Here is an 11,696-nt window from a genome sequence, read left to right as displayed (position 1 = left end):
ACAAGAGACATAGTGGGATTAGTAATTTATTTTTCCTTAAAATTAGAACAATTCAAACATTGCAACGGTTACTTTTGTTCGACGGAACTCTTCATCCTTGAATCGATCTCGTAGAGAAATCGAGATCTCGGTACATTCTAAGGCTTATGAACGGTTGCATTAGAAAACTATAATTAAGTATGTTGTTGTCCAAACAAATATTAAAAATAAGATTTTGTGATAAAAATATGCAAATAAAAACAAACTTTTAAATAAAAAAAATCAGTAAATTCCCGAGTGCATAGCACGTGTAGAGTTCTGTATAAAGTATTATATGACGGCGGAAGCGCGACCCGCGCCCTTAGCGAACACCCTGTCAATCTTTTTGTTTTTCCTTGACGGCTCTAATTGCTACTATGTAAAAAAAGAGGCTATTTTGTTCTACTTATGAAATTAATGTATTAAAAGACGGAAATTACCGGAGTTATTTCTTACAATTTAAAATTAGAATAATTATAAACTATAATTTAAAAAGTTAATATTTAATTTCAATTAAGCCAACATTATCAGTATTGTTTTTCAATTATTAACAGCGATATTTTAACACAGATAAAACGAATTTGGCATATAGCTGTTATTGCGTTTAATGACAAAACCAAATTAGCATTTTTATTTTTTTGATATAAATAACAAAAATATGCAGCCTTATACATCTTAATCATATGGAACGTTCTCATTAGCTGAGTGATAATCCTAAAGCGAACCCGGGAGGGGCATCTTAAAGCGCCGCCCAATATACAAGCCGCCCGCCTTGCGCCCGCGCATCTCAAATGTAAAACGTCACGCTTATCGACAACAGAGCGTACAAACTACCCCCGAAAATATAAACTTGGTTTTAAATTTCGAACATGGACTGTGAAGTGGAAAGATATACAGTGTAAAAAGATGCCCAGAAAACGTGTTAACAGATCGCCGCCCATCGAGAAGAGACCTGACGATCCTGACGACGATGATTTTTTGTTCGATGACACACAATCAAGCTCAGGTACCTTTTAAAACAACTCATAATGTTTTTAAGTTACATATTTATGGACGTTTTCCTGCAATTCAGATCTGTGGCATAGGAATGGCATATAAGTTATGTAAAAGGTATGTTAATTTATATGTGCTATCATGTTATTAGTTTTAAGTACTCACAATTACTCTTCTCCTACTTATATGATGTGTAAGAAGTTATTTCTTTTTTTTTAGTTATTTTATTATTTTATTTTTTATTAACTCATTGTACATCTGCAATGTGCTTTTTATAAAAAAATTGTTGTTGAGCTATATGTACCTTAATTTTTAATATATTTTAACTCTCCTGTGTAATTAATACGTGTAATACGTATTAACGAATTTATAATCCAGCGAACTTCGCTAGGAATTAGAAACCGCAAAATTAAATATTTTAAGGAGAAATAAATCTTATTTGTAGTTAAAACGCTTCGTTCTAGAATAAACGACTAATTGTATTTTGTATTTCGTGAATATCAGAAGGAAAATTTATATAGTTATAGAAGAAAATTATTTATAATAATTATATATATATAATAGAAAATTTATATTTATATAGTATACAACAATATGACAGATTAATTCAACTTGTCATTGAATATTTTTATTGTAACTAAACTACATGTATTATACTCGTATGTAGTTATTTTTATGATATATTGTCGCTGTCGACGTTTCAGCCTATAGACGTCCACTGCAAGACATGGGCCTCCTCCAAAGATATTTATGAGAGGATATAGCTTAATCGCCGCACTTGGCAGGCCTCCCCCAAAGATATTTACGGGAGGACATAGCATAATCGCCACGCTTGGCAGGCGGGTTGGCGATTGCAGTGTGTTATTATGGTGGGCAAAGGACGCTGCTGCCCATCCACTACAAACTTGTTTGTTAGCAGTGGCAATCAAATAAAATTAAAGCACAGAGTGATGAAACTGTTCCCGGAATCGAACCAAGGATCTATGATCGAAAGTCTCAAGTGCTGGGCTACCACTGCCGACATATGATATATCATATGTACTTTGTTTTATAAGTAATCTGTGATATTTATATACGCCCACTACCAAACCATTTTATCACGCGATGTCCTTTATGTTTTCTTAGTAACTAACTCCATCTAATTGTTGTCTGAAAGAAATCGCCGTTTGCGATAAGGACGCATTGTGTAATTCATCTTTTGCCTATTTCATCCGATTTATTTTTATTTCTTATGTTCATCAAATAATAATATAACATACCTTCAAATATGGAAAATCAAATTATACAAAAAATATGTAATAACGCATAATATATTATACGCGAGGGGCTACGAGTAACATATGAAATAAAAATATTATACAGTGATACTTTATTGATTAGTAAGAAACCTTTATGTGAATTAAAATTTTATATTTTCCTTTCGGATTTGCTTTCGCGACCACTAAAATTCGTTAAAAACTGAAATTAAACCATAAATTCTTGTTCCTTTTCTATTTTATACATTTGATTTATGAATTTCTTACGGTGTTATGCTAAGTTAGTTTGACTAAGATAATGTGTCACGTCAACTGTACGTATAATGAAGTTGTAAGCTAACTGAAAGAGCCTGAAAAAAAATTGTAATAAAATTCATTAAAAATCACAAAGACACTTATGCAAATAGGCAAAATTAAATTTAAAACAAAAATTGATAAATAAGGATTAAAGGTATCTTCCATTCCTAAGCTGTATTCGGCGTGCCAGAAAAAAAGGTACTGAACATAGACCTATGCCAGATATAAACACGTCCACAAAACAGTCTTAGTAACTAAATATATAATGTAAACTATTAAATAAATAAAGGTACTTAACATTAATCCATATTGCTTATTTTATAAAATACATACACGATCTAAAAAAATCATTTGAACTTTACTTCAATAGTTCTTGTAACACTTATCGCCGCCCGATTTGTTTCTGTGACTAAATCATGCTTTAACGCTTTGCTGCGAGTCTCAATGAAGATTACTTCATCTAAAACTCTTATTTGATTAATGAATGCCGATCTTAGAATCTTGTAAGAGTCATCGGACGCAGGCTGTTTTCAATCGGACTTATTGGAAAGTTTCTAATTTTAAAAATTAAATGCTATATATTATGTACTCTATGTCTAATTTTGCAGTACCTACATTGTATATTTAAAAAAATAGACTGGTTAAGTTTTTTTCTAATATGATATACGTGTCAGTTATAAAGTAATTAGTGTGCTTACCAAATAAATGATTATTTTAATTCCTGATTGATTATTTTTATTTAAGCAAAAGTTTTTTAAATGTATTCGATATATTCCAGTTTATTCAACAACTATTAAAACTGGCGGTAGTGACGTCACGATTTTTTTTAGTGATATCTTTACATTAATGTTTAAACGTGTTTAATTCAAATTAAATTATTGCAATATTGTTCTTGAATGTGTTTAATGTTTTTATATTCAGCAAAGTATTCAAAAGTTTATAAATCATGATTTCAATGTTCTCTTTGAAAACTCCGATAATATGAAAACGCCTGTGAAATGCTAGTCAAACAGAGATATTGTACATAGCCTACAGTAATAGTTAGTTCCACGTTGTACTCTTCCAGTTAGAGAAAGACATACGAACAAAAAGATTTAAATAAAAGTGAAATAATCATCTATATCATTAAAATTAAGTTACTGTCATTCCATACGTCATTTAAACGCTATTTTTTTGTGGCGATGGGTCACTGTTTACTAAGTTTGTAGGCTCTCGGAGAACCAAAGCTCATGTCGTTATCTAAATTAACCACCGGATTGGGATGCTACTAAACTCTTAGATCGCTTTATAGAATAATCAAGCGCAAGGACACCTACAGAGGGACCTCGGCGGCAATCCATAAGAGTGTAACCAATTCAAGAGTACCCGGGAGAACAAAACTGCGACTTGATCGGCTCTTATTGTCGGGTTGTAATTAAAATCTTGAGGAGCGTTAGTGCTGGGTAGAAAAATAGCTGAAAAATCAACAACATTATACCAATGATTCGAGCAAACCTGGATAATACGTAGCGGTATCCCGTGGTGTCCGTCTCGCCGACGAGAACGGTGTGTTCTTATGTGGGTTGTAATGTGATTTTTTTTTGGTTTTGGTAGTTGGCTATTCTAGAAATTAAATAGTATCGGTCTCAAGACGGTGAATAGCTTAAAAGATCCAAGATGGTCTGTTTTGGAGGCAAAGGCGCCTGCAATTGTATTTGTAATAAAATAAGTTTGAAACGCTTAGATTATTAATATACTCCACAAAGTGGACAGGAGACCTTGTTAAGGTTGTCGGAAGACGCTGGAAGCGGGCCGCTTCCTTCTGGTCTGATTGGATATATATGGAAGAGGCATATGTCCATTAGTGGACATCCTTTTGATAAAATTATGATAAGGATGATAAATTATGATAATACTGTAAGTATTTGTAATAACGATCAATTTTTTTTTCATTCTACTTTTATGAGTCATTTACAAGAAAAAATTAAAACAACGAAGCTACAAAAGTGTCATAGGATCTTGAACCTAGCGTAATTTTTATTATAATGAACATAACTATGATATAAATAAATTAAAAATGCAATTTGTGTGTGTAGGAAAAAGTTCACACGAGCCCCAACACAGGAACGCAGCCAACGCACGGGAGCGAGCCAGGATGAGAGTACTATCAAAAGCTTTTTGCAGGTATAATACATTTTATCATAATATTTCCGCACATACACTAGATTACATCGTCATTAGATAAAAAATAACAGAAACTTTGTATTTTTATATAGCAGTGTTCAAAAATCTTCCATTTCAAGTTGTAGACGCTTATAATGTAGCTTTAGGGCAGAAACATCAAATCTAAGAGAAAGTAAAAGAAATTTGTAATTTGAATTTGGCCGGTACGAATGGACAAACATTCTGAAGTCAGTCAGAAGAAGGAAATTCCGGACTACGGAATATCCCATTTAATTTGCAATATTTCTTTTTTTTTGTCAACAGTGGGAAAGTGAATTCACACTAAATGTCCGCCTATAGGGATGATGTCATTTATGTGGATGCCCCCAATCCTACAAACAATATAAGACAATATAGGACTCCATTCTTAATCACTAACCTGCTTCGGCTAATCTGTGATGTCATGGAAGCTATTAATTAAATTTCGTTAATGGATAAAGAGACCTCTGTTCAACGAAATGGTTAAACTAAATACATGAGAATCACAAAAAGCGGTACTACATCTTAAGCGCAACGCTCATATAGTCTCTTCCCGTTGCGTTCATTTTAAACTATTATCAAATGTCCACGTGCTGATATGACTCTAAAATTATTTTTTAAATAGTTATAAATAACAACGAAATAACTTTATAAATGTCAAATGGAAATGAAAATAGTTATCTAAAATAGATTTGTTGTAGTAGTTAAATGTTTTATGTACAAGGCGATTGATTTTATATGTCAAAGTTCTTTTGTCCTAAAACCTTTGAAACTTTTACACCTGTTTCTAATCACTCTTTATGAATTGATCACTTTGGAAAATTTTACATTAATTCATTTATTCTATTGAAAAGCGGCTGGCCAATAACTTCTAGCAGTACTGTTTGAAGAGACAGATTGTAAACAATAAATGGTTTGAATGCATAGTAATCCGAATTTTGAAAACTTATTACTACTATACTTATTGATTTTTGAAAAGGATGTTTAAACAATAATTGACAGCATATAACCTCTTTATAGCTTTTACATATATAATCAATCATCCTGTAGACAAGTTATTCGTTGTTAAAGGTTGAAAACAACATTGCCGTGGGTGCCGGCTGACACCAAGCTGTCGAAGTTGGATACACTTCGGTTGGCGGCTTCGTACATCGCTCATTTGAGAGCACTTCTGCATGAGCCACGCTCAGCCCATACGCCACCCCATCCACTGAGCCTAGTTAGTATTCTATTCTTAATTTATGCTGCCTAGATTTATTTATTTATTTACTTCTTTGACACATTGTGTCATAGTGGACGACTATACCACATTAAACCATATAGGCATTTTCTACCAGTGAACCCTAGGTGGTTCAGAGATAATGAACTGGCTGGTGTGTAAATGTCATAGAAAATATATTTCATTACATAATACTGTATGATATATATATACCTAATAAACAAGTACTTAAATAGGATATAATATATAGATATATAACACATACCTTTTGCTTTATAATTACATATATTTTATACTTTATATTTATCTTACTCAATATACCGCATTTAAAAATATGAAAAGAATGCTATTCAACGTAAATTCTGAACAGGGCAACGTTATACAGATAAAGAATAAAAAATACATCAATCACAACACTATTAATACAAATAGAAAAACATACAGCACAGAAAAACCAAAGAGCCGCCCACAGAACGGTTAACATAATTGTTCGCGATTTATCTGCTGTCACACTTGTCATCCCCATAATTCGTTAGAGCGGGCACGAGCCCGGCTGTATATCAGGCGACATTTGCCAAACGTTCCAGTGCGCCGCTGTCATCGGCGGATTATTGAACACGTTCCACGAAGGTCTACCGCTTGATCTATAGAGGGATTACAGTAAATATCGACGTAGCGTACAAATCTTACACATAATATGATATCCTAATAATCAATATTTAAATAATATTTTTTACATCTCTTAGAAATACCAATTACCCCTTTTTAAGGTTTATATTTTAAAGTGAGCTTTTTCATGTGTTTAATCTTCATTAGGACACAACAAAAATTCTTCATCTCACGTTTCAATCTATTTCGGGATAAGATCACCTCGTCGGTATTGTAATTTTTTTAATTATCTTAAAGGCATCGGTTGAACTTTATTTTAGATTAAAAAATTCCACATTTTTCAGAATTTTCTTGAACACAATCGTCTTTTCTCATAGAATTAACACTTTTTTAACTCATATTGTACAATAGAACATACTAGAAAGAACTTGTGGTTCACTGTAAGCGATTCACTATATTTTACTTGTTATAAGTAATTTTTGCTAGAGAGCTTGGTATATACATTCTTCAAATTTATTTCTGCCGCCAAAAAGATGATAAAGTTTAGTTCATTGTTGCACCATAACGCAATCAATTATCCTCTGGTTATGATTTCGTCGCTTTGAATAATTATAATCGTTTTTGCTAGATAGCACCGATCCTATATATCTACTCTCCTAATTGCTTACCTAACCTATATAGGGGTACAAGGATTTGATAACCGGTCCTTTAAGGATGGAAAATGTTAACTTAATAGAGGGTCTTACTACAATTTTATTCTTATAGTCGTTACTGTAAATAAATAATTAAGAAACATTAGATCATTCGAAACAATTAAACTTTCGAGTTCTCCATCTGTAGCTTCGGTTCATCTCGTTACATTATTTATTTCACCGGAATGGGAGGCTTTCAGATAACTTAGACATACGCTTCATATATTGACTAGGTGTAAGAGGCCACGAGAGAGAGAGTTCTTTTCACTACCAATCCGCTTAGCATTTCGATTTGAAGGTGCCCGAGGGAATTCTTACTCTCTGACTATCTGGAGAGCTAAAACTGTTATTATTACCACTTCAAAACTATAGCGCTGGAGAAGATGATGCAGAAATTCCGGCAAGGGTCTTTCGTCTCATTAACTCTACCGCCACGTACAGCGGCGGTAGCGTAAAAATATGATGGGCCGTCCGCGCCGGGACTCTGATGCCAACAAATTTGGAACAGTACCGGTGTCATCGGGTTCCCTTTAGTGTATTTTTATGAATTAAATTTAATAATTTAATTTATAGAAATATCACAGATTGGTAAACGCAAGCGGTTTATCTTGTGGGTGGAGGTCTTATGCTACTTTGTTAAGGTCGTTAGAAAATTCGGGACGCAGGCCGCTTCCAAACGATCCTTTTGGAAATCTATAGTCCTCCCTATGTGTAAAATGATAATCATAATTAATTTAATATTAAAATGGACAGGCGAATTCTCTTTCATGTAGTCTAATTTATATGTCAATTGTTTTTGATTATTTGTATTAAAATTAATATTTGAATAAAAATCTTCAATTCATTTTTTGCTCTCGGTTATTTTTATCTGTCGTCGTGTGTGTTCAAAGATTTCGCAAAAAAATTGTTATTTATTGTTCCACTGCATATTAATGCACAAATATAGAATTAGGACTAAGCGTCTCTTCCGTTTTACGATAAACAAACCAGAGTCATTTCGAACGGGGTAAAGCGATAGAAACAAAAAGGTTGTAACAATAAACAGTAGGATATTACGCTCGAAGCGCGCGTTGACCAAAAGTTTGCAGCTGTTATGTGTATAAATAAAATTTATCTCCGGACGTTAAAGAGATGCTCCGCTTTATTGTTTCCAAGATTCCTTTGTTTTAATGTTAGATTAAGAGCACTGTGCGTTGGATACGTGCCTAGGTATTTCACGTAAAGTTTACCTTATACAGTATTAGAAACAAAAAATCATTAACATGTTCTGATTATTTATAGTTGAAGTAATTTTAAGGGCTTATAAAATAAAACCGAGTTTTAATTATATTCGTAAAAATTGATTAAATAAGTTTGCCACGATTCTTTCAGTGGAGGTGATTCTTTTAAGGAGACTTTTGGAACTGTTTAAATGAGCTGTTATTTTATTCGACACTTATAACATGATTTGTATTCTGGTACCAATATAATGCAATGCATCTAATTTTTTTTTAGAGTAACCATATGATTTTTGAACAAATCAACATTTATTTAATCTAATTTAATTATAAATATTATTCTCAAGATAATTGCTAGCCTATTTTTTGCCTCTGTGTGGTAGCTCCTCACACAGAATTAGGAGCCGACAAGGCCTGGCTCCATCTAGAGACACCGAGGGGCCCGCTCACGAATGCCGGAGCCGCGGCTTCGGTTTCCGAAGCGGTCACTGGCCGCTCGATAATTTTATTGAGTCTGAAGCCTCAAGATTCGAGCAGTAATTGTAAGTCAGGGGCACAAGTCGGTCGTTTTCGGTGTGAGCGACCAGCGAATTGTTATACCCTGCCCTTGTAGGGGAGAGGTTGAGGCAGTGTCCTGAAGGCTGAAGAGCGACCGGGAGCTCACTGTCCAGGTGACAAAGTCGATGGAGCCACGATGGTGATTATTATGAACACAATTTCAACAGATTGACCTCCCAATCCGGTGAAATTGTAGTATATATCAATTCGCACCCTGGCTCCCCCGGGTGACTTTGAATTTTAGGACTTTCAGGCTAAGCCCTCTGTGCACTATCCCCTGGTACCCACTGAATCAGTAAAAGCCACTTAGACAACAGTGTAAGCCCGGTCAAGTAAAATATCCATCGCAGATGAAATTACAAAATAAATTTTAAAAAATGTGTTATTTTTAAATCGCATATAACACTTATCTTATTAATAACCCAGACTAAGTAAAAGTTGTTACTAACTTTGGACACTGAGAGTCTGGAATAAGTATGTGAAGTTTGAAGTATGAATATTATTATTATCTATAATCTAGTGAAATCTGTGAAGAAAACTTTTGCATTTCTGATGTTTTACTTGAAACGTTTTTAAAACTTGCAAATTTGCAGTTCGTTAAGTTATGTATATTTAAAAGTTTTTTGCTGATATTTTTGTTTACGAAACGTTTACGGTTACGTTCTAGAATGTTTATTTAACTTTTAAAAGATGAGGTCAAGTGGCCTAAAATAACTTACAGTGTATTTTATGGTTAGTCTGCAACACGGGAGGTCCTCTTAAAGTGAATATATTAATTGTCAGCTTTTAATTAGTTACTTTTTCTTAACAATTTTAAATAAATCGTGTATAATCAATAATTTAAATTTTTGACGTATCAAAAACCGGTTGTTGCAGAAGGTTAACGGATGTCATACAGGAGGGTTGTTCGTTTATTCGTATTGTTATTAACTTAAGATAATAGTGACCGCTTGTGTTGGTACGTTACAGTTAAAAAAAAAAAACAAATAATAATAAATTAGTGGTAGAGTATAATAAAATGCAAGATCCAAAAGTCCAAACACAGAACTAGGGAACAATAATGTGGTCATAATCTGCGATACTTTGAAAATGGAGATGAAGGATGAAAGGAGATGGTTGAATGACAATAATGGACTATGTAGTAAAAAAAAATATTATGGATGAAATAAAGAATAAGCGTAATACAGACAGGACAGAACACAAACGTTAGTAAAAAATAGCTCAAAAGCATATTATTCGAAATTGTAACGTCCCTGTCCCACACCAAAGAGAGGGAACGGAAAAAAACATAGTAGAGTAATTCATTCCCAATTGTATTATCCCTTCCAAAATCCTTCACACTGTGTTAAAATATTGAGACTTACGAACATAGGACGCAGGTTCGATTTCCTAGATATAATCTGATATAATTCACACTTAGTGCATTAATTATATAGGATTGCCACTGCTTACAGACAAGTTTTCAGAGTATGGGCGCAGCGTCCTCTGCTTATTCTACCACATTGCGATCACGAACCCGGCTGCCAAATGTGACGAATAATATATAACCCCCATAGATGTTTCTCGAGAATATCACATGTAATAATACCGTATCAGAAAGTTGCCATGTTCTTCAGTTGATTAGACGGGCGCTCCTTGGAGCTACCTTTCCAGAGGAAGTAGGATATTGCATTGCTTCACATTTACTACAATATTACTGGAATGGAGCTCTAAAGGAGTATTTCTACTCGGGCTGATTGGCATTCGATAGGAGTATAGTATTCTAGGGTCCATACAAACTATACTGTCCACGTATATTTTTTATTATTATAATTTAAATTAAAAAATATCTGCAGTGCCTCCTGTAATTATACCGAGACCTAAGTTTTGACAGACCTTGATAAAAACAGACACATCTTGAAAGGTTAGATGTCAAGTTTAAAAATAATCGTATATTTTTGGTTACAATTTTTTAAAAATCGTTACTAACGAATTTGAAATATGTAATTGTATTAAAATTAGTTTTTTTTAATGTTTACAGGCGTGGCCCTTCGCTTTTCAACATGGAGGTAGCTTAAGTTGTGCAATTTCTCAAAGATGGAGTCTCAATTCACAGACGATGGACACTTCAAATGTAAACCATAGAAATAATAACGGACAACTTCAAGAGAACTTACAGAATGTTGTCAATTGTAATGATAATTATGCACAAGATTACTCTGAAAACGACTACGAGGAACGGAATTATGATGACATGAACGACCCGTCGGGAACACCAATGCAATATTGTAATTACGGTTACAAAGAAGGCTACTATGAAATGAGAAACTCTCACTCATGTGATGTTATGAATAACGCTTGATTTTTTTACATTATATATTTATATCCAATCGATATATATGACACAGCCTATTTTATTATGTACAATAAAATATTTTCCGTTCAATGTAAATTTTAATCATTATTATATCATCGCTGAAGGAGGTTACACAGTTGGAGATAAGTCTCCCCATAGATTTCTAATAAGACCGGTAGGCTTTCAACGATCATAACTATTTATCCTGTGGGTGAACGTTTTACGCTGCGCTTATGTATCCATGGTCTACTTCAGAACGTGAAAAACCCTAGCGTCCATCACTTCTATGCGCAATGTGGTCTGCACACTGCCATTTCAATT

The 11,696-nt window shown here is 33.6% G+C and overlaps 1 protein-coding gene across 1 annotated transcript; it reads left to right on the top strand.

Annotated features, from left to right (window-relative positions):
- The first annotated feature begins 805 nt into the window (after window positions 1-805).
- On the top strand, window positions 806-11,423 carry LOC137919452 (uncharacterized). Its single transcript, XM_068762534.1, has 4 exons — window positions 806-1,024; window positions 4,640-4,727; window positions 5,817-5,964; window positions 11,061-11,423. The coding sequence occupies exons 1-4, from the start codon at window positions 925-927 to the stop codon at window positions 11,379-11,381; spliced, it is 657 nt and encodes a 218-aa protein (XP_068618635.1). The 5' UTR covers window positions 806-924; the 3' UTR covers window positions 11,382-11,423.
- The last annotated feature ends 273 nt before the right edge of the window (window positions 11,424-11,696 follow it).

This window comes from Battus philenor, unplaced genomic scaffold (assembly GCF_028537555.1).
Source record: "Battus philenor isolate CCGP_79_NKW_IND1 unplaced genomic scaffold, ilBatPhil1.0.hap1 SCAF_16, whole genome shotgun sequence".
Taxonomy (NCBI): Eukaryota; Metazoa; Arthropoda; class Insecta; order Lepidoptera; family Papilionidae; genus Battus; species Battus philenor.
This window is presented reverse-complemented; position numbering and strand designations above follow the sequence as displayed.

Excerpts from the sequence above, each read along its gene's own strand:
- LOC137919452 (XM_068762534.1), top strand. The coding sequence starts at position 925 with ATGCCCAGAAAACGTGTTAACAGATCGCCGCCCATCGAGAAGAGACCT. Across the intron at positions 1,025-4,639 it reads TGACACACAATCAAGCTCAG|GAAAAAGTTCACACGAGCCC; the intron begins GTACCTTTTAAA and ends TTGTGTGTGTAG. Across the intron at positions 4,728-5,816 it reads CTATCAAAAGCTTTTTGCAG|GTTGAAAACAACATTGCCGT; the intron begins GTATAATACATT and ends TCGTTGTTAAAG.